The following is a 23,480-nucleotide window of genomic DNA, read 5'->3' as shown; positions in this document are numbered from 1 at the left end:
TTAAGGTTTATCTAGTCAAGGCTATGATTTTTCCAGTGGTCATGTATGGATGTGATAGTTGGACTGTGAAGAAAGCTGAGCGCCGAAGAATTGATGGTTTTGAACTGTGGTATTGGAGAAGACTCTTGAGAGTCCCTTGGACTGCAAGGAGATTCAAGCAGTCCATTCTAAAGGAGATCAGTCCTAGGTGTTCTTTGGAAGGACTGATGCTAAAGCTGAAACCCCAGTACTTTGGCCACCTCATTCGAAGAGTTGACTCATTGGAAAAGACTGTGATGCTGCAAGGGATGGGGGCAAGAGGAGAAGGGGATGACAGAGGATAAGATGGCTGGATGGCATCACTGACTTGATGGACGTGAGTCTCAGTGAACTCCGGGAGCTGGTGATGGACAGGGAGGCCTGGCGTGCTGCGATTCATGGGGTCGCAAAGAGTCGGACCCGACTGAGCGACTGAACTGAACTGAGCTGAAGTGATACTGTTTTCTTATATACTTCCTTTCATCAGCCTTTTAATGAGCCACCAAGAGAGCAGAAAAATGCTGCCAATTAATTTATGACGTGCCATCAATTGCAAAACATAGATTGACTTCAAAGGTGGTAAAATGAGGATATTTTTAACATATTTTAGAATTGTTGAAGTACATTATGAAATGAAAAATAGATTTGGATATTTTTTATGGGTTTATATTCAAATCTTTAAGAAGACTCAAGCTTACGAAATGAGTCTAGTCTGAATCTAGATGACAGAAGTATCATTCTAGATTTTTAAAAAATTTGTCTCAAGGACTAGAAACTAATACAGTGTGCTCCCATTTAAGTAGAATTGGTTCCAGGTTCTGCTGCCTTTAATATAGTCACTCTTAATTCCAGGTTGAAGAGGAAGAAAGGCACATACCTAAAAGAAAAACAAAGAAGCAGTACCTCTCTTCAGAAGATGAACTAGGTATCTAGAATATACATGTTCCTGTTTTAAATGTCTCTGAAAATCATATAATTTCCACATCCAAATAGTGGGCCAGTAGCATAGAAAATTTTTGAGGGTGGGAATCGTTTATAACTGTTGAGTCTCGTGTGTTTCCCGACCAGCCTGACCCCTCCAGGGTCTTTTCTGGACTTGATGTAGAAGCTAGATTGTTCCCGGCGAAGACCCAGCCCTTGGAAATCACAGAAACCCAGGCTCCCTCTGTCACCTGGGCTCCAGGTGCCACTGAGTTCCTTATTTTATGTCATAAACAGAGGCCTCACACAGAGCTAGTGAAGCACTCTAGTAACATGCCTGTAATAATAACCCTTCTGTGCTTCATGCTGTTGATTTTCTCTCAGTCTGTAACAATGCCAGCCCATAGAATTTGCACTGAGGTGGAAATGTTCCGTATTTGTTTTGTCTACTGGCAGCTACAAGGCTCACGACTGTTGAGCACTTGAATGTAGTCACTGTGAATGAAAGGCTGAGTTTTTCATTGTATTTGAATTTTTAATTAAATTTCAGGAGCCATTGTGGCTAGTGGCTCCCATTTTGGACAGTGCAGAGACTTTTATAGTTTAATACCTGACATAAAATGCAAACTCATTAAATAACAAATAATATGTGAGGAAAAAATGGATAGTTACATACTTTACTTTTTTGGTTGGGAACATGTTTTGTAATTATTGAGTTCATACCAAACCTAGGTACTATCTCTAGTACTTCATACACATTCCCAATCACTATGTGAGTCAGATATTATTGCCATTTTGTAAATATAGAAATAAAGATTTTGAGAAATTGTGACTTTTTCTCTACCAAGTAAATCTGATTCCCAAGATCATGGTCTTCATCACTAAGCCATACCACTTAGAGAGTAAGTTGTTCAGGAAGTTAAAAAGTATGTCTAGAAACTCTATGCCCTAAGCCCTCTCCACAGAACCTGCTGTTTTGTTGGAGTCATTTAAGCATTTGTAGATTTTTTATTTTTCGGCTTTGCTAGGGCCCAGGCCAGTGCCCAGTGCTCGTGTCACATGACATTATAAATACATTTAGGATCGCTTTGGCTTCACTGTATCATAAGCCTAAGAAAGAAGTCTCAAACTGTCTTGAAATAGAACTGTGCATTTCATTTTTCATTTAGCTTTTATTCCTTTGTGATTCTATTTAAACTGATTTTCAGACGATACCCCAGATGTCCTGGATTCCAAAAGAGAAACAGCACAGAGGCAGTGTTCTGGAACTGAGCCACAAGATGCAAAGGTATTTTTTCCACATATTAAATTTAAGTTTTAGGGGTAGCCTGTTTACATCACTGTGTGTATGTATTCTGTGTATTTATTGCAAAAGGTGTATAGTTTTTAGACTCTCTCAAAGAAAAATGTTACACTTTATAATCATAAACTGCAAGATTCTATTACTGTCACAGTTTAGATATAATCATTGCTTAGGTTCTTTTTCAGTGGTATTATTGACTTCTTTAGACTTTGAGGTCCTTTGTTCCCAAGTATAATAAGCTTTATTACAGATATACTTGTATCAGAGCAGTGAAATACAGTGATACATGTGATGTAAATTTGTAATACACGGGCTTCTCTTTGCCTCACCTCCAGCCCCTAATACACAGACTGTCCGAGGGTGCGGCTCACTCATCGTCCTTTTTCCTGTGGTCTTATTTTCGTCTTGTGTCTTGGGGAAGTAACTCACAAATATTTATTTCTGTTCTTATCCTGTCTTTTGTTCTAGGCCAGGTTTCTCCTCTTCTAGACATTCTTACATTGCTGAGACTCAGTGCTTACTGACTGTTCCAGTCTGCTCTATCTTCTCTTTCTCCCTCTTTTCCTAATCTGTTTCTTTCCAGCTTGTTCCAAAAGTATTAAGTCAGCTTCCAAAAATATCTTCAGCTGACTGCCAGCCCACTGAAGCCAGTTTATAGTCTCCTTTCCCCCGTAACTGATGTACTAAATAAAAAGCAGTAAAGGAAGTTTAACAACCGAAGAGGTGAAGTCATACGTTGTCAGGAATTTCAGCTGGTCATGGCCAAGGAGAGAAACAGGTTTTCAAAAGCCCACTCCTTCCCCTGACCTATTGAGAACAAAAATCTTGAGACAATACTCCTTAATTTGGAGCAAGGCAGATTAAAGGGTAGCTTTTAAGTTTTTCTTAAACTTTACGTAGGGCTTCCCTGGTGGCTCAGACAGTAAAAGACCTGCCTGCAATGCGGGAGACCTGGGTTCCATCCCTGGGTTGGGAAGATCCCTTGGAGAAGGGAATGGCAACCCACTCAGTATTCTTGCCTGGAGAATTCCATGGACGGAGGAGCCTGGTGGGCTACAGTCCATGGGGTCGCAAAGAGTCGGACACGACTGAGCGACTTTCACTTCACTTTTAACTTCATGTAAGGTTTTTAATGTTAAGTTTAAATATATTCTGACTTAATTATTTTTATTTAAAAATTCCATGTATAAAACGGTCCTCTGATTTTAAATTTAGTTTGTATAATTTTGTGTATACATTATATTAATACTGTAGTATAAACAACTGGTTATTTCATGCTCAAAACTTTTTTGCAACTAAGGACAGATAATATAACCATTGATAGACCATTTATCTAAACCAGCCCAGTTGGACACCAGAAGTTCTCTTTGGCTCCTTCTCCATTATCCCTTTCTTCTGGTCCCTCCCCTCGACCAACAAAGAGAAAAATATCTCTTGGAAATTCCTTTAAGTTCTTTCTTTGGAGCTTCTCTTGAAAAGTCCAGGGTCAGCAAAAAGAGCAGTTTCTGTTTTGCAGGAAAAATAATGGCCTTGTTGCTTTATAACCTTATCTTGTGTTTTTCTGCCTTCAGAATTTGAATCCTTTTGTATAGTCTGCCAAGCAGCAAAATAGTTACTTTAAAAAAAAAAGTCCAACAAACAGGCTAGGAAATTACTTTTGAAGTAATTATATTGAAATGGGTATGAGAGGGGAGCTTCTTGTCCTGTTCAACTTCTCCATAGGAAGAGAACTCTGGAGATTTGGAAGAGTTATCTAAAGCAAGTTCTAAGATAGACAGCACTGCTTCAAGGGCCATGGAAGAAAAAGGTGAGTAAGACATCTCCTCAGTTAAACTGTTTTGAAAGAGACTAATTCTTCAAAGCAGTCAGCACCTCTCTGACCAGGCTTCGCCAGCTGAAACTGCGGTTTGCTGGTCTTTCTTCCCTCCATATAGCACAGTGGTCGTGCTGAGTATAACAGGGCTTGGAGATTGTTTTTAGTCAAGGTCCTGTTCTACACTAAGTGTGCTGCTTATTGGTTAACCAGACTCTGGCTTATGAACTTTAGTGTGTCCACCTGAGAACGGAGTCTGTGTGCATGCGGGTGACTTAGGTCACCTTGGTGGGCATCCTGGCGCTGAGGCTGAGTGTGGCCCCGGCAGTGAACGAGCTCTGCTCTTTCTGCAGACGAATCCAGCAGCAGTGAAGCTGCCGGTGAAAAGACAGAGCAGAATGACGATGACACCGTAAAATCTCAGGTAGAGATGTTTTTCATATTTATTTGTTCAGGTTTTTTCAAGTACTGAAAACAGAGTGCATCAGTGTGCTCTTACCCAGAGTTGTTCTTAAATGCTTGTGAAGTAGCTCTTTTTTTAGTACCGCGGACAGCATTTCACGCAGAGCACTTTATCAGTGTCATTTTGATGTATTTTGTCCTCAGTGTCTTCATCTTCTCCCAACATTTGTATGAGACCTCCTTCTGTCAGCCCCATGGGTTCAGCCCAGATCTGTACCTCAGTGTCCATGTCCCTTCCTGACCGGGAAGCTTCGCACAGCCAAGCCAGGCTCCAGCTCAGCGCAGAGAACGGGGCTGCCGAGCCCTGGGGTCCCACGGGATGAAGCGGGAGCAGCGGCAGGCTGTGCGGAGCGCCGGCCGCAGGTGCCAGCCAGGACCCAGCCTGACGGGGCGAGGTCAGGGACTCCTGAGAGGCTGCAGGAGAGGCAGACCTCCAGTTCTGCCACTCCAGGCCCCTCGGGATTTGCAGAGGACGCAGTGACCTGAGGTGCAGGCCCATAAATCAGGGGAGACAAGCTGTGCCCCAGCCAGATCCTCTAGATAGCCGTCGCCAAGTTTGCCTGTCTTGATACAGCTTTTTAATAGTTATGTTTGTCCTCACTGGCCTCCTTTATGTTTTGTAAGGGATGGCATTTGATCACAAGTGACTAGGAATAAATGCACACGAAGTGGACGCGCATGTTTATTACAAGAGTAAAAGCCGTCATTGAGCACTCCCAGTACCTCATTATCTCATAGTCCTCAGGGCTCTGTGAATTCAAACCGCAGTTACCGGTGTTTCTCAGGTGAGGCGACTGCACTGAGAAAAATGAACCACTGAGCCCCAGGTCACGTGTTTTCTTAAGAGCCAGAGCTGGGATTTGAACCCTCTTGGGAGGGAACTCTAAATTCCATTTTGAGAAAGCAACCTATTTGTGTAATAGATGATAGAACTTTTTTATTCCCTTTTTTTTCCCTCCTTTCCCCCTTAGGAAGATCAGCCAGTAATTATTAAAAGGAAAAGAGGAAGACCTCGTAAACACCCTGTAGAAACATCATTAAAAACAAGTAGGTATTGGTGTGCTTTCAGTTCACACACAAGATATTTTCAAACTGATTTTCTAAGTGGGATTTCTATTTCCTGTTTTTCAGAAGATGACTGCAAAACAGATGCTGGCCTTGTCACTGTAAGTAACTGCGAAAGATGAGAACTCTTCAACTGGCTGTTCTTGACCTGAAAGAGTACACTGCAATATTAGTATTTTCAACTAGCTTTTTTTTTTTTAAATATTTGAAAAGCTTTAAAGAAACTTTTTAAAATAAAACCTCAAATAACCATTCAGATAGTATTTTAATTAGTAATAAGGTCATATAAACATAATTATATTCATTGTAATTTAGTTTGACTCTATCCTCACCTGTCACATCAGCTGTATAAAAATTATCTAGGGACTTATTTTCTTGTCATCCTTGATTAAAACATAGAAAATACCTGTTTTATGTGATTTTTAGATAACAGCTTCTTTATGGAACCCTCCAAAGTGTCTGTCTTACTACTTTGAATGGAGTTCCTTTTTTATTAGAATGGACACTAATTTCAGTGCAGGAAAGTTTGTAGTAATACTTGATCTTTTTTACCGTTCTTTATCTTTGACCCTGAAGTATGTACCCAACAAAATTATTGCACCAAGACTTCAATGCATGAGTTTCAGTGATAGCATTATTAAGAGAACAGACATGTCTTCACTGACGACTTGCTCCCAGATGCTGTGACACGGGGCCAGTCACATGACCCTCTCCAGATTCCCATTTCCCTGGATATGAAGAAATCATTACCTCACTAGAATTCTTACAAGACAGCTAAACCAAAGAGCCACATATAAAGGTGTGAGTGCCTTTACCAGCACACAGAAGATGGTTTGCCGGTTTGGGGGATGTTAACAGCAGCCCTCTGTCACCTCCAGTGCTCACAGCAGCAGTAGCATGACGGGAAGAGGCGTGTGGCAGCCCTAATCCTTGTGGAAAGACCCGTGAGTTCAGATTCGTAGCCATCCATGTTTGAAAGTGAAAAGTGAAAGTGAAGTCGCTCAGTTGTGTTTGACTTTTTGCGACCCTGTGGACTGTAGCCCTCCAGGCTCCTCCATGGGATTCTCCAGGCAAAAATACTGGAGTGGGTTGCCATTTCCTTCTCCAGGGATCTTCCCGACCAAGGGATCGAACCCAGGTCTCCCGCATTGTAGGCAGAGAGGCTTTAACCTCTGAGCCACCAGGGAAGCCGTATCCATATTTTCTGCGTGTATTTAATCCACTTCAGGAAGTAGATTACAGATATTCTATCTACATAATAAACAGAGGTCCTGAACCTTCTTCACATTGTTGATTGACTTCCTGTGTGATGATGACAAACCAGTGACTTCTCTTTTTTCCTTGTTTAAACTTAGGTAGAACAGTCTCCACCTGGCGGCAAGCTGAAAGTCATGCAAACGGGTGTGTGCCTGAAAGCATTGCTCTGTGTGTGACCTAAGGAAGGGGGCGGCCCGGGGGGAACCGCAGGCTGGGGAGGGTATAGGATGTCCTTGTTTCTCAATGAAGTGAGTGGCTTCCTTGGTAAAAGCAGCTGCCCTTGTAGCCATGAGAGATTCTAGTAGCTGGTTTTTCCTGTGATCTGAGTCATTCTTGTCTTTGTCAGTCCAGGAAGCCTCAAAGAGGAGGGGGGCGGCATGGCCACGTCCAGACCCTACTTTCCTGGACTTGTTTAAGGGAAAAACAGATGAACCTGGGGACTGAGAGCTCTTATCAGGAAGATAAGATTTCAGCCCAAGAGCCTGTTGTTTTCAGCAGAAGAATTTTGAAAGCAGCTGGTACTGCTTACAGAGCTAGGATGCAAGAGATAATAAAGTTGCTTCGATGAGGTATTTTTGTCCTCTGTCCAGAGAGAAAAAAATATTCCAAAATGTTGATAATGATTAGCTCTGTGCTGTGCTTAGTCGCTCAGTCATGTCTGACTGTTTGTGACCCCATGAACTGTAGCCTGCCAGGCTCCTCTCTCCATGGGGATTCTCCAGGCAAGAATACTGGAGTGGGCTGCCAGGCCTTCCTCCAGGGGATCTTCCCAACCCAGGGATTGAACCCAGGTCTCCCACGTTGCAGGCAGATTCTTTACCGTCTGAGCCACCTTGGTGAGATAATAGGAAGATTTCATGTTTTCACTAGTGCCTACATTTTCCAGAATTTTTACCATGTGTATATTTTAATTTCATGGTTTAAATTTTTCTTTTTACATACAAGCAGAAAGAGACGTTGGTGGACTTTAAGTGTTGATTAGGGAAAAAAAAGAATATGACAGCTATTTTGGATCAAATAAATAGCATGGTGATATCATGAAATATATATTCTGATCAGCAAGATAAGAGCAAATGTGTAATTTGAGAATTTTTCCACATTTAGCTATGTGTGGGATCTTATGATCATACTTTACTTTTTCTTATCTCTTTGAAAGTTAAGGTTTTCTTTTTAACAAAAAAAAAAAGAATGTTTTGTTTTTAACCATCTTTTTATCCATAATTGTATTTTTAAATCCGCACAAGGAGAAATCTCCATAAGTTAAATGCCCTTTAAAGACTCTATTTTAAGCTGCGTGATTGTTTTAATGCTGTTGCTCAGCAGTAGTTTTCTGAATCTGGGTACAATGACCAGTTTAAGACTAGATTCTTCTTTGTGGGCCTTTTTCTGGGTTTTTAACTCTGGCATCGTTTGTATAGTGAACTTTCAGAAATGGCAGCTATACAGTCTTCGTTACTGATAAGTTCGCCTCTGAGTTGTTGAGTTGTCTAATCTACATGTTCATAATTTTGGCGTCTAAGTGCATTGAAATAAATTTCACTTTTCTTACCAGATACATTCTCAGAAAATGGTAACGTCTACAGGAAACAAATACATAAAGAATAGGTATACAGAACCTAAGATAGACTTATCCAATATACTTTTCTAGATCCCATCATGGAAGTGTATGGTCCTAAGAATCCAGTCCCCAGCCCATGTGCTACTTGCGGAACTCTGAACAAAGCACCCGCCAACCTGCTCAGGCCTCGTTTTCCTCCCTGTCAAACGGCGCCTGTGCTCTTTGTTGTTGTTCAGTCCCTACCTCACGTCTGACTCTGCAGCCCCACGTACTGCAGCACTCCAAGCTTCCCGTCTCAAGTTCATGTCCATTGTGTTAGTGATAACATCCAACCGTCTCATCCTCTGTGGTCCCCTTCTCCTCCTGCCCTCAATCTTTCCCAGCATCAGGGTCTTTTCAAATGAGTCAGCTCTTCACATCAGGTGGCCAAAGGATTGGAGTTTCAGCCTCAGTATCAGTCCTTCTAATGAATATTCAGGGTTGATTTCTTTTAGGATTAACTGGTTGGATCTCCTTGCAGTCCAAGGGACTCTCAAGAGTCTTCTCCAACACCACAATTCAAAAGCATCAATTCTTCGGCCCTCAGCCTTCTTAATGGTCCAACTTACATCTGTGCATGACTCTGGAAAAACTATTTAGAGAGCTATGTTACGATTTGAGTGAAGTCTATAATCCTGAACTGCAGTTCCTGCTATGTCGGGGGCTCCCTGGATACCCTCTTCCTCCTCCCTTTCCAGATTCAGATATTTGAGCTGAAAGAGAGACCATGAAGGCGTTCTAACCCAACTCCTTCTCACTGATAAAAAACCAAGGCTCTAGGAATTTAAGTAATTGGCCCAGATCACATAGCTTATTCACGCCAGGTCTGAGATGCAAACTTGGGTGTCCTGACTTCAATTCTGATGTGTTCTCTGCTTAGGTTTTCCATCTCAATCTTTGTTTGGCTGATACAAAAAAGCAATGATGAATTGTGTAACGATACCTTAATTAGCACTAATTAGGTACATTCACAGACAACAAACTGTTGAAATTTAATTTGACACTAATAAACTATTAATGTAGAAATCTTTCTTTTCTTAAAGATGAAACCAATAAAGAAACACCTAACCTTCAAGAACGAAGTGGAAGCAACGTAAGTGTTAATTTTCTGATCAAGATATGTCCTATAGAAATAAAACTTAGTAAATGCTCAAGTGACCACCCTTTCCACTTTAACTTTATTTCTTCTAGGATGATAGTGAAGAAAAATCTGTGGCAAGTGTGCGTCGGAGAGGAAGAAAGCCCAAGCGTTCGCTCACTCTGTCAGATGATGCTGGTATGTTACTGGCAAGGTCTTACATGTCAGAGTCACCTTTTTAAGACTTTTTCTTTGGATGAGGAAAAATCCAGTGGGGTCCAGCTAGTATTAATGCTACATAAATACGTGTGAAATGGCTGTAATCCTGTGTCAGAAATAGCACATTCCAGATGCTTTTCTGAGCACATGTGAATTTTTCGCAAATGCTGGCTGTGAACCGCCTAAGTAAACTATCCCAAATGTGTTTGAGATTAAGTTAAACAGTTGTGAATTGCAAGTGCTGAAACAAAAAGGAAGTAGAAAACCACTTCTTCTGCCTCCAAGTCCCTAATATCCTTTGTTCTAAACTCTGCGACTCTGTCCTCTGGAAGTGTCTTTGGGAATTGTACAGTCCAGATGTTTCCCTTCTGTCTGAACAGAATCCTCAGAGCCAGAGCGCAAACGTCAGAAATCAGTTTCTGAAGCGACTGAGGACAAGAAAGACCAGGAGTCTGAGGAGGAGGAGGACGAGGACGAGGACGAGGAGCCATCCGGAGCCACCACAAGGTCCAGCACCAGATCAGAGGCTCAGAGGTAATGGGGCCACGAGGAGCTTCCAGAACCTTCCCCCAGCTCTCCATCAGACCACAGCAAGGGCTCCATCTCTTTGCCTCACTCGTGCCACAGAGTGAGCCCTCTCCTTGCACAAAACGCAAGCCCCAGCAGAGAGAGAGCACGTGTTCCCAGCCCTCTGACATCTCAGTTCCCCCCCGGGGAAACCCGTTCTCCATCTTAAACCATTTTCCAGGAGCCCTTTAGAATTGTTGCCAGGCTTCGATGCCTGTTTTGTGGAACCTATTCGGTTCCTTTATGAATACTTATCAAGTACAGTTAGATCTCAGAGGCCTGCTGAGCACGGTCGGTGGAAACGGATGCGTACAGCATGATCCGCGTGTGCAGCGTGCTTAGCTGCGGTGAGGGAGAAGGCTCGGACTCGTCCCCATCGTCGGTGCCCCTCCCAGCACCATGTCATGGGTCCGTCACAGGAGACCACCCGAGTGCCCCATTCTCCACGCACATGGCTGGGGATGTCCTACGCTTCCCACGGGGCATGCTCCCAAGCCCTCACGTAGCCGGAAGCCTCTGGAGAAAAGAAGGCCGGGCTCACGTGAGTCTGGGGAGTGCCCGTGAGTTCCGTCTCCTTCTGAGCCAGTGTCCACTGTAACGCACTGGTCGTGGTCCTGAGGAAGGAAGCCTGTCCAACTTTGTCAGTTTTACTTTGCCAGCCCCCTCCGTGTGTCATTATACCTGGTAGCATCAATCAGGGTACCTTTCCTACAGCACAGTTTGAGAAATGTGTTATCACTTTAAGTTTTGTAACTTCTGAAGCATGAATATTTTCCATTTTTAATGTGATTCACAAGCTGTTAATCTTAGTACCATCTTCTATAATTTCATTATCCAAGATTAGAAAGTTGAGGAATATTAATTTCAAGAGTATCACTTATTAACATCTGTCACTGCAGTATAGTAGTTCTGATGTGTTTATTTATTTGCCTGCCTTTTTTTTAATTTAATTGGAGGCTAATTACTTTATTGTAGTGGTTTTTGCCATACATTGACACTTATGTGTGTTTATGTAAAGATTTAAAATCAGCCAATTTCTAATTTCTCTAAAATTGGACATCATTAGCTATCTGTGCCCTGGTCAGATTTTTAGAGCCAAAAGACGTTAGGAGCTCACAGGGCTAAAGGTAAGGTTTTCCAGGCAGGGCAGCTCGGATGACTAGAAATCACAAAACCAAGATACCTGCTGACTGAGAAGTGCAGCTCACCGTGCACCGAGAGGGTGGGGGCGCGTCTAGGTGCCGACCCCCAGCACCACCGCGCCCTCCTGTGCATCACGGGGAGATCACCCAGTGGAGTAGGGCCCGACGCAGGCCGCCAAGCACCTTCCAGTGAGCATCTGCAGTAGCTGAGACGTGTGCCTTTTCAAATCCATTCTTCAAAAGTAAATTATGTTATGGTTCTGTGATCACCCGGATTATCGATGCTTCTCCTCCGTGCACTGCAGCAGCCTGTGGTCTCCACGTGGGCTCTTCTCACCTCAGATGCCTCGGTGCCAGTGCTTTGGCTCTAGGGCTATGGCGCCTGTGTCATCTCCCAGGTTCTCAGGGTCGCCTGGGGTCTCTATGGGCCCATCAGGGTCTCGATCACGGTGCCCCAGCTGCTCTGGAAGAGTCTTTCTGCTTCTGCGTTTTACCTTGGGTGGGAAAGATTTTCTTCCGTGTGCAGTGGGCACTGGCCTCCCCATAGCTTCTGCTCTCAGAGCCTCCTGTACAACTTTCGCTTAAACACCGGAGGGCAGCTTCCAGGTCTCCTCTTGCACTGGGCCCCCTCGTCCTCCTGTTTGTTCTCATCAGTTTATCTATTGATTATTCTCTTTAAGAAGCAAATGTAGACTCCAGGTGTGCGCTGACGGATCCAGAAGAGGACCGTCCGCCTTGTTTCCTAGAGACCAAGCTCAGCCTGCATCCAGCTTGCTGGGCTCCCCCAGCCTGGGCTGCACAGCAGCTCAGCACATCCCTTGTCCTGTGAGGCACCCCTTCTTTCACCTGCTGCCTGTGCGGGCCCCACTGCTTAGACCCGGTCACCGGGCCTTCACACTGTGCTTTCATCCATCTGGTCCACCTTCTGCCCTGGTGAGCACTTTGGGATCTCACTTCATCAGCCAGTATGTTTTCTGTTGATCACAGGTTCATCTTTCTCTCAGTCATGGTCAAGTATCCACATGGTAAAAGCAGAGCCGGAGTCAGGGAAGCAGAGTTAGTCTTGGTGACATGAAGTTCTGCTCATCAGCCAAGACCCAGAGAACCAGGCATTTTCCTACTTTTTGTCCCCACCTCTGCCCTGCCCACGAGGAGCCTCGCCCTTTCTAGTCTCAGGGGGTGGGGCGTTCAGTGCTGCCATTGCCCAGGGTTTCTGTCAACTGTTTCAGAAAGAAGCATGGAGAGCTGTCTATACACGCAGCATCCAAACTTGGGAGCCCAGGAGTAGTTTCTACTAGATATCACCAAAACTTAGCAAAAGAAAAATTATCTGCCAGTGAAGAAGTTAGTAAATTTCCCCCCATTAGGAAGGAAAGTCCCTGCTGACACTTGAAGTCATCTCTAGCCCCCTGAAGCTTTTTGTGGTGCACTGATACTTTCTCCCTAAGTTTAAGAGTCTTGTCGCACAGCTATCTTTGGGGGTCCTCGGCTTGCCAAGTGGAAACCTACTCTAGACAGAGCGGGAAGGACTCCCAGAGGGAGCCTCAGTCCTCCCTGCCTCACAGCACTCCTGCACTGGCTTTATCCTGTGCTCCTTGCCATCAGCTCCTGCCCCCCAGGACCAAAGGCACGCCTTGTTTCTCCCCAGCTGGGCACAGCGCTGGGTGCTGGATTAAAGCAGTGCAGCGTGGTTGAGTGGGTTACAGCCCAGAGCCAGCTCTCTTTTGCACAGACCACTGGAGAGGCGATGAGGTAGCAGAAGGGCACCCGCCTGAGGCACAGCCGTGGGCCAGCGGGCACCTTCATGCCGCCCGAGTCACCTTCCCGCATCCTGCAGGTTGTGCCAGTTTTTCCTTGAGGAGCACCCTCGCCACCAGCCCCCCCATCACCAGATCCTTCCGTCCTGCACACACACGCCCTGCCTGCTTCCGCCCGGCCACATCCCCGTCCTCTGCCCTTCCAGCCCAGTGTGTGTGGTGTGCAGTGGCATGTGCCATTGCTTTGGGGCTGTTCATTTTGTCTTCCTCCCTGGTCTGTAAGCTTCTTCCTTGAGGTCAGGGACTTGACTTACCTTCCGTACATGATAGCATCAAAAAATAAGACTTCCCAATATACAATGGCTGTTTAGGTACGTCGAATCACATTAGGTCTTCACAGCATACGCGTGTGTGTGTGTGTGCACGCACACTATTATTCCCCCATGATAGAAAGGGAAGCAAACTGGAGTGCCAGGCACCTTTCACGTGGATTCTCTCCCATTATTCCTCAGTAAATAAAACATAGTATTTATCTTTATTGTGTATTTGAGGAGAAGAATCTCACAAAGGTCTGGTTCATTATTTCTCAAACTCAAGTGTGCAGGCCAGTCACAGAGGCTCTTGCTGAGACGCAGGCTCCACTTCTGTAGTGTTGGGGCAAGGCCTGAGAGTCTGCATTGCTGATGAGCTCCCAGGTGCTGCCAGGGCTTCTGGGCACAGGCCACCCTCTGGGCGGGAAGAGAGGGCCTGCCTGGCTGACCTCACGCCCCTGGGCAGAAGCCGCTGCGCCAGGCTTCTGTTCTCCACTGCATGGCGTCAGCACTGTGCTGGCAACACACCCACTCCTGGGTAAACAGCTGGTCACTCTGGCTGGTGGCTCTCCCCAGACACGGCTTGAAATGGGATATTAACAAGCAACTGCTTGAACTGCGGGTATACAACAGTACCTGACTCAACTTTATCTGAGTCAGTTTGAGCGTATTTACCTCTGCTGTCAAAGGAACAGTGAGCAGACAGGTCTTCACATCAGTGAAGTCCCATTTCTCCATCTCCTGTCATTTTAGTTATCCAAGCATCTTCATTCTTTGGTATAACATTTATTGCTCATGTACACAGATCGGGCTTTGTACTAGGCCTTGGAGAGAGGAAAATGAATAACCTCCGCAGCTGCCCTGGAGAAACATCCTGTCTTAACTGGGAGGACGTGTGTGTAGCTGGTTTTCAAACTCTCTTGACAGCAGGCGGCTCACAGGAAGATTGTCTTTTGCAATACTGCCTCCGTCACTGAAACAAAATTTTCATGCCCAAACTGAATAGACATGACATCAATGGTATTTTCTATTGTGTTCTATTAATACTTTGTTGTAAAATAAAGGCTGTAACCTGCAATTTGAAAAACCCTAGTGGACAAACGAACAACCAGAAGTGTACTGGTGGAGACAGAAAGTGCTGTCTGCGGGTTCCCAAAGGGCAGGTTGCTCTGTGATGAGAAAGAGTTCCCAGAAGGAATTGTTTTTGAACTGAGGCTCCAGAATGAAGTTTGCTAGATAGGAGGTGTGGGGTATTTTTAAAAATTGCGTGTGTGCTCAGTTGCTTCAGTCGTGTCCGACTCTTTGTGACCCCATGGACTGTAGCCCGCCAGGCTCCTCTGTCTGTGGGGATTCTCCAGGCAGGAATACTGGAGTGGGTTGCCATGCCCTTCTTCAGGGGATCTTCCCGACCCAGGGATCGAACCTGTGTCTACTGTGTCTCCTGCCCTGCAGGTGGATTCTTTACTACTGAGTCATGGGGAAGCCAAAAAAAATTACCTGCCCAAGCAGACAATGTGAAAGAACACTGTGTGTTAGGAAACAAGGCTGCTTTGTCAGGGCTGCAGTCCAGGAGGGCATCCCGGGCAGGTGGTAAGGGACTCTGTTGGGCTCCGGATGGTTCTGTGCTGAAGGCATCAGAGAGCCTGAGGATGGAGATAAACGAGATGGTGACGTGGACGTGATTAACTTGACATTTCCGACAAGTCATTCTGCAGGCAGGACAGAGAACAGCCTGGGCTGGGCTGCTAGCCGGGAGACGGGATGGAGAGCTCTTCTTGAGTTCCCACACCCTCTCTAAGACTGCCAGCTCTCCTCTGGGAGCATCCTGCGAGCACCGGTGTTCGTGTGCTCAGATCATGCCATCCTGCTGTGTTCATAATTGTTTCACGTGGGACTGGCTGTTGATGTCTCTTCTGTATAGATACCAGAACTAGGTGCTCGAGAAGAAAGTGGACTTGACCTGGGTCAACACCCACCCAGAACCTCAGCTGGGGCTTCCTGACTCCTCCTCATGGCCTGTTAGGAGTGAGGCTGTCGGTAGACAGCAGTCAGCGCAGGCTCTTCCAGGGTCCCCTTTTCCCGTGTAGCCCTTATCCAGCTTTCCTCTTCTTGGCTGTCAAGTTCAAAAACCTTCCAGTGTTTGAAGATCTCCCAAATAATTTGAAGCAGGTCCTTTTCGTCGAGTCTTAATCACAGCCTTGACCTCTGTTTCCTGCAGATCAAAGGCACAGCTCTCCCCTTCTGCCAAGCGCAAAAGAGAAGCCAGCCCCCCCGGGGCACGCACCAGAGGCCAGCAGAGGGTGGAGGAGATCCTGGTGAAGAAGGCAAAGCGGTAACGGGGCCGCGGCCACCCCGGCCGGTCCCCAAGGGCCACGGGGCCGAGGAGAGGGGCGCGCCTCGGGGCCACGGGCCTCAGCATTTAACCGGGGGAAGGCCGTGCATGTGTGCCAAGTACCTAGGTGTTACGTTCTAAGCAGCTTTATAAACTGTTGTTCATAGAGGTATTATGTACATTAATTTCAGATAAAGGAAAATAAGTTTACTTTGTATCTGAACTCAAAACAAAGTAGTTGTATATTTTAACATTCGAAATTGGGATTTCCGGATGTGACACGTCACTCATGTAAACCCTTCCAGCCCATCAGACACCAGGCTGCCCACTGGTAATCTGTGTACAGTATATAAACATGTAAAAATAGGTTGTATTTTACTCTATGTATGATGCTAATCAATGAACACTTTATTTATTTTACAGAGAAAACTTATCTGTGAACTTTACTATATATCTGTTTATTTTATTTTATTATTATTGTTTTTTTAATAAAAAAAAGGGGGTTTTAAATGCTATGCAGTCATCAGTAGAGATGTTTTAGGACTCTGCCTCCCCCGTAAATATCTGAATCTCATCTGGCAGGAAATACAGACGCTTCTCGCATGTATCCGAGTAAAGTAGGTTAGCTCAAGAAAGGGTCTCCATTGCTTTTCCTTTCACAGTTGTGACTGTTTTTTAAGAATGTAACTCGTTTGTAGGTGATGCTCGCATCTGTGACTTTACTACCAGCCCCTCCGGCGTCGGGGGTTCTGGGTCCGTCACCGCAGCAGAAACCCCCCTGTCGGTACCCATGTCTCTCTGTGTTACTGCACATTCTTCCCACAGTGTCTTTTTCAGCGAAGAGAAACGCATTGAAGATTAGGTCACCCCTGTCTGTTGAGCTTCAGGATTATATGTTGTTTTATACACAGTTATTTCAAGATAGAACCTGGCTTTATTGCCAGATTCTTTTTTAAACATGTTTTAACTCCCATATGAGCAAACTGTCCAACTTAAGTTTTTCATAAAATTAAACTTTTCTTAAGATCAAATTTGTCTCTAGCAATGATGTGATGAGTTGCCAAATAATTGAGATTATTTTAAAGTGTTTTGTTCATATTCTTGTTTTATAATTAAAATTTACATTCAATGTGTGTGAATTTTTTTTGACTCTTAATGTAAGGTGGATATTTCTGTCATTTTACATTGTTTCTTACTGAGATTTTATATATAAATTATAAAATGTTTCCCAAAACTTGAGTGTTAAGATTTTTTTTTCCCTATTTTAAAATGTCTCCCTGTGAAAGCTGTTTCATCTCTTTAAATAATTGGTCTTATTTATTCCATTTTCACATTCAGACTTGAGTTGGCGATGGCCTCTCTCAGTAGAGTTAATGTTATATCTGGAAGGGGCTTCAGAGACAAGGAACATGATATGTTTGAATTTAACCAAAGCTCAAAATTCTAAAGTGATCTGTCTTAAAGTTAGTTAAGGGTAAGAAGCCAGACCAGGTTGCAAGACTCCATACTCCTAGGTGAACCATCTTTGCACTCGATGGTTCTAGGTTGGTTCACCAGAATTGCTTATCCAAGGTGTTCTCCACATGTTACTCAGTTTAGGACCGCCCGCCCTGGGCACAGCCTTACCAGACGGCATAGCTGGGGTGTAAGGGGGTGCAGCTGTTTTACCAAAGCTGAAAGCAAACATCAGCGCTGCATAAGGACTTGTCTGCTGGAGAACTCAGCTGGGCCACTTCAGCTCCCATGTAGGGGGAGCGGTCACCCCGAGAGGCACTAGAGATACATGCAAGTGGTTCTTGGCATCATGATGTTTGGCAACACTGATCCACATTTGTAGAAAGGAGGAGGTCTGAAGTGCCGAGTGTCCTGCAAGACACAGGACAGCCCCTGACCCCACAGCCCAAGATGCCAGGGGCTGCCCCCTGAGAAGCACAGCACACCACTGCAAACTCACGTTTCCCTGGTCTCAGCTTAGTGACGACCACCATGCCTCCCTGCTCCTCCATAAAGAACATGAACAGTGGCCCATCTGAGGAGCTGACATGAGGCTGGGCCCATCCGGCGAGGCGTCCCGAAGGGGCAGTGTGTCCCAGAGTGAAAGTGATGTGGCCAATTCCCCCGCAGCAGAAGCTGGGCCTTGCCACCCTGCTTCAGGCCTCCTTCCTTGGGGTGATCCTGCTAGACCGCCATCACATGGACCCCTTTGAGACTACACACTACCAGCTCTGGCGTGCCAAGGCCACCCATTAGAAACCGCCATCTGGTGATCTCGCGGTGACAGCCAAGCTGGGACAGCCCTCCTGTCTTCTAACCCCAGGTCTGGGTTCTTTTCTGCCAAGCCCCATGGGAGGGAAGACAGGTCTTCCTGCCTCCACAGCAGCTCACTGACAGACGGTCAGACCATGAGACAGTGGAGGTTTCCCAGACAACACGCTGATAAAACCTACCTGATCTGAGATGGGGTGGGAGCTGATTCCAGCCCAGTAATGTTTTGTGTGTGTGTGTGTTTTACTTTCTTTTTCTTTTCATGCACCACACACCATGTGGGTTTTTAGTTCCCCAACCAGGGATTGAACCAACCCATGCCCCCTGCATTGGAAGCACAAAATCAACCACTGGATCACCAGGGAGTTCCCCTCAATCGTTTGATTTTCATTTGTTTTTTATGCCCTGTTCATCCCACATGCAAGAGCATCTTATATTTCCTAAAACTGCTGCCGAGCTATTTGTGTGCAGCCAAATCAAGAACTTTTGACCGTACCCTAACAGAGGCATTTTTCTCAGGGGAAGGAGATGGTTGTGTAGTCAGCGTCTTCCCACTGGGCCCCCTGGGCGGGAAGATGCGCTTTTGTGCTGCTCCTCGCCCAGCACTGGGGCCACAAGTGTGAGCCAAAACTCCAAGGGTGGCCAGACATGCAGCACACAACTGTGGGGCACTGGGCTGCTGTCCCGCCCCTCAGGACATGTTCGATCAAGGGGACCCAAGGGTTTTCACTTCCCCAGGGTGGGAGCTCCAATGCGGGGGAGCTACTGCTAACCCCATGGGGATAATTTACGCCACCTCTTTCAGCAGGTTGTAATCTGTATATCTGCAGTTCAATACAGCAGCTACAGCCCCTAACACATTGAAAACATAGGCCAATACTACTATTAACTACCACCTTGGCAGTTTCCTACATGCCTCCAAGGTTACCACCATTCTAAATACAAGCTTGTCACATTACTATCTATCTGTCTATCTATACACACACACACACATCTGTAAGCAATATTTTAAGTTTTGAATACATTTTTAAACTATGTAAATAGAATCCTATTTTAAGGGTCATTTGAGTTGCTTTTTTCTTCTATGCTGTGCTTTGAAATTCATCCATAGTCATGTGCATAGCTCCAGTTAGTATATCTTCAAGGCTGTATAGTATTCCTTGAAAGACTACATCACAATATACTAAGCTGTTCATTTGCCTGTTACTGGCCTTTGGGTTGCTTCTGTGAATATTCTATGATATTTTGTGGGCAGAACCTCCCAAACTAATCATTGTACACATAGAAAATGACTTACTGTCACATCAAGGAAAGCAGAAAGCAGGCTGGCAGCTGCATGAGGTGACCATTAGCCTGTGAACCAGAGGCCACTCAGCCACTTCAAAGGCTAAAGGGTTAATATATGTCCCCATTTTCCACACTGAGACACACCCAGCTTTCTGCTTCAGTGTCTGACAGCGGATTCCTAGAAGATAATGCCAGTTTGTTTCCCAAATGCTTTTACTATGTTGGACTCCTACCAGCAGTGTGTTTCCTTCCCTTGATGTTTGGTGAGATCGGACTTCCTGATTTTCGCCTATGGAGTGGATATAAAATATCTCTTTGTGGTCTTTATTTGCATTGCTTACAACCAGTTGCACTGGATGAACATCTTTTCATGTGTTTCTTTTCTATCCTTATTTCCTCTTTTGTGATAGGCCTGTTCATGTCATTTTCCCAATTGGTTCTTTGTGTTTTTCTTACCGATTTGTAGGAGCCCTTTATATATTTAATATAAAGATATATATTTATGCACTATTTTATATCAAGTTATAATGGGGAACACATGTATACCTGTGGCGGATTCATTTTGATGTTTGGCAAAACTAATACAATTATGTAAAGTTTAAAAATAAAATTAGAAAAAAATAAAAAATAATAATAAATATATTGAATATATCTTTATATTGTTGTTGCTACTGTTTAGTCGCTAAGTTGTGTCTGACTCTGCAACCCCGTGGACTGTAGCCCACCAGGCTCTCCAGGGGATCTTCCTGACCCAGGGATTGAACCCACGTCTCCTGCCTTGGCAGGTGGATTCTTTACCACTGAGTCACCAAGGAAGCCCATGTCTTTATGTATTGCACAATAAACCTTCATGTAAACCTGTTGCAAATACCACTCTGCCAAATACACATACACACACACACACACACCCCCCCCCCCAAGGGTTTATCTTGCCACTTTCTTTATGATACTTTTTGGTTAATTTTAATGTAATTGAATATAAATTTCATTTTGTAATTAAATCTTGTTATGTCTACTAAGATCATGGCATCCGGTCCCATCACCTCATGGCAAATAGATGAGGAAACAGTGGAAACAGTGGCTGACTTTATTTTTTGGGCTCCAAAATCACTGTAGATGGTGACTGCAGCCATGAAATTAAAAGATGCTTACTTCTTGGAGGAAAGTTATGACCAACCTAGACAGCATATTAAAAAGCAGAGACATTACTTTGTCAACAAAGATCCGTCTAGTCAAGGCTATGGTTTTTCCAGTGGTCATGTGTGGATGTGAGAGTTGGACTATAAAGAAAGCTCAGTGCCGAAGAATTGATGCTTTTGAACTGTGGTGTTGGAGAAGACTCTTTTTTTTAATTTTATTTTATTTTTAAACTTTACAATATTGTATTGGTTTTGCCAAATGTCGAAATGAATCCGCCACAGGTATACATGTGTTCCCCATCCTGAACCCTCCTCCCTCCTCCCTCCCCATACCATCCCTCTGGGTCATCCCAGTGCACCGGCCCCAAGCATCCAGTATTGTGCATCGAACCTGGACTGGCGACTCATTTCATATATGATATTATACGTATTTCAATGCCATTGGAGAAGACTCTTGAGAGTCCCTTGGACTGCAAGGAGATCCAACCAGTCCATCCTAAAGGAGATCAGTCCTGGGTGTTCATTGGTAGGACTGATATTGAAGCTGAAACTCCAATACTTTGGCCACCTGATATGAAGAGCTGACTCGTTTGAAAAGACCCTGATGCTGGGAAGATTGAGGGCAGGAGGAGAAGGGGACGACAGAGGATGATACGGTTGGGTGGCATCACCAACTCAATGGATGGGTTTGGGTGGACTTTGGGAGTTGGTGACGGACAGGAGGCCTGGCGTGCTGCGGTTCATGGGGTTGCAGAGTCGGACACAACTGAGCGACTGAACTGAACTGAACTGAACAGATGTCTTAAGATTCAACAGCAATTAGCTATCCTCCTAAAAGTTTTGATGTTTTTGCCTCCCACGTTTAGATTACAGAGAAGAAAGCAAGAGCTATATCAGCCCATGACCCAGGCAAGCCAAGTCTACAAAAGAATTCAGGCCAAACTCTCGCAGTCACTGCTAGATTGTAAAAGATACTCCGAGGCCGGAAGGATCTGGCTGAAAACAGCTCTCAGCCTATCAGTTGTCTGAGTCGCTCCTCCGTCCTGGGCTGGCTGCTGTCTCGCCCTGGGTCTCCTCACCACTGACCCGGGGATGCCCTTCTGCACTCTCATCTTTGGGATCCTCCTAGATCTGTATCCACATCTTCCTCTTGCTTGTTTGCTGCTGTATTTTGATGAAGCCACAGTATCTTCTGAGAAATGGCCTCTCTATTAACATAAAGGACCAACTGTCAAGTCAGACCCATCAGAGATCTTAGCCAGCACCAATCTTTACTAGCAGTTTCAAGGACATAAGTAGTTGTTCAGCACCAGTGAAGCATAGGGATTGAGGACAGCCCAGTGTACTTCCCTTTCTCGTTGGGACACTGATGTGCACAGATCAACATATGGAGCCTCTAAAAATATACCTGCACCTACAGTACTTACACAGCAAAAAGCCATGTTGGTTATGGAGCATCTCTCCCTAGATGGTTACACAGCCTGTTGATGTTTTCCCAGGAGCCAAGCCCCATAAATCAATGGATTTCAGAGGGTTGTGTGTGTGTGGGTTGTGCTGTGGCTATAAGCAACCCTGCAAAGACCAGATACATCCTGCTGAAAGCATTTCCTAAGTACCAGCTCTCCCACTAGGAAACACCATTCACTGTTTGCCTGGAGTCCAATCACTAGCAAATTTATAAGAATTTTTAACCTCAGATCACCTGTCTTTCTCTGAAGCAGCCCCTCAGTGCTGGATTTGAAGGCCTGATGTAAACCATATTCTTCCTACGATGTGACAAGAGAGAATTTCAGACCTGTTAAAGTCATGGTCCAGCTATTGGAAACCATATCACTTATTTATTAGTATTAATACTGGCAGCTGATTTTAATTAGTTAGAGAACTCTAAAATAAAAGGGTAATACTGATATGATGCAGAGTAACTTCAGAAAGCAACCATTATCCCCGCTCGGCTTGGGGAACAGAAAGGTAGAGTTTGGTAGGAAACCGAAGGAGAAGCCAAGCAGTGGTGATAAGCAGACCCCTGAGGAGTGTGGTCAGGGTGGGGCCGGGCCCCCTGAGATGGGACATCATGGCTCTTTCTAGAGCAGGAGACAAAATGGGAAACTGAAGTCACTGTGGCTGCCATCGACTGCTACTGCTGGAGTGCAGAAACACTGCTGGGGGGAGGCTAACAAGAGTGACCAGACAAGGGGAAGCAAGTTCCTTCACCTACTTCAGCCTCCTAGTCTGTGCTTAGTACCCACAGTTGGCCAGAAGAAGCCAGAGGGCCAGCTGGCTAAGGAGAAGTGGGGTTTGCAAGAGTCCCAGTTCAACCACCACAGTGGGAAATACAGAAGGTAGATTTGGAATTAAGAGACAATAGCTTAATAACCAGCACTCTTCTACACATACTTCAGCTTCAATATAAGAACAACTGGCTTGTGGATTTTCTTTATTCACTAGCAAGCTCAGCACTGCAGTTTAAGGATGCAGTTCAAGTTTGTAATTAATCTAACATCGGTATGCTTTGCTGCAGTGGAGCCTTGACAAATACCTCATATGCCATACTTTCTAAACTGGAAACTCTATATTAACTTTTCAGATTCTCTGCAGAAACCATCTGTGTTCTCATCCACTCAGTTTTTATCTCCTGAAGGATCAGCCTCTCCATTAGCTTTTAATAAATGTGCTCTCTGTGACCATTGGCAGAATTTGTGCCTTGCTTTTTTTTTTTTTTTTCAAATGTCATCTTTTCAAAATAAGTGTATCATCAAGGCTCAAAGTTGTGTTTATTTGCTGAAACCAATTTGTCAGTCTTCAACAAGTCTTACTTGAAAGAGTCAAATAACATTTTTGTTTCATCCCAAAGTAAGTATTCATCAGGAATTTGCCTTTCCCTATTTTGGACTCATGTGTCCCTGTTTCCCCTCAAACACTGTTATTCATTTCATCCCTGTTATTTTGG

At 44.8% G+C, this 23,480-nt stretch overlaps 1 protein-coding gene across 1 annotated transcript in view; it reads left to right on the top strand.

Moving 5' to 3' along the window:
- The window catches only part of BOD1L1 (biorientation of chromosomes in cell division 1-like 1), a 56,665-nt gene extending 39,589 nt beyond the window's left edge, over positions 1-17,076 (top strand). The window contains 11 exon segments of the mRNA XM_010857370.1: positions 871-943; positions 2,148-2,227; positions 3,965-4,049; positions 4,409-4,479; positions 5,489-5,564; positions 5,649-5,683; positions 6,938-6,983; positions 9,480-9,529; positions 9,628-9,712; positions 10,114-10,267; positions 15,729-17,076. Of these exon segments, the coding sequence (XP_010855672.1) occupies positions 871-943; positions 2,148-2,227; positions 3,965-4,049; positions 4,409-4,479; positions 5,489-5,564; positions 5,649-5,683; positions 6,938-6,983; positions 9,480-9,529; positions 9,628-9,712; positions 10,114-10,267; positions 15,729-15,846 (873 nt within the window). The 3' untranslated portion in view covers positions 15,847-17,076.
- The last annotated feature ends 6,404 nt before the right edge of the window (positions 17,077-23,480 follow it).

The sequence above is a fragment of the Bison bison genome, unplaced genomic scaffold (assembly GCF_000754665.1).
Source record: "Bison bison bison isolate TAMUID 2011002044 unplaced genomic scaffold, Bison_UMD1.0 scf7180017864379, whole genome shotgun sequence".
Lineage (NCBI taxonomy): Eukaryota > Metazoa > Chordata > Mammalia > Artiodactyla > Bovidae > Bison > Bison bison.
Note: the sequence above shows the minus strand (reverse complement) of the source record. Positions and strands in the feature narration are given on the sequence as shown.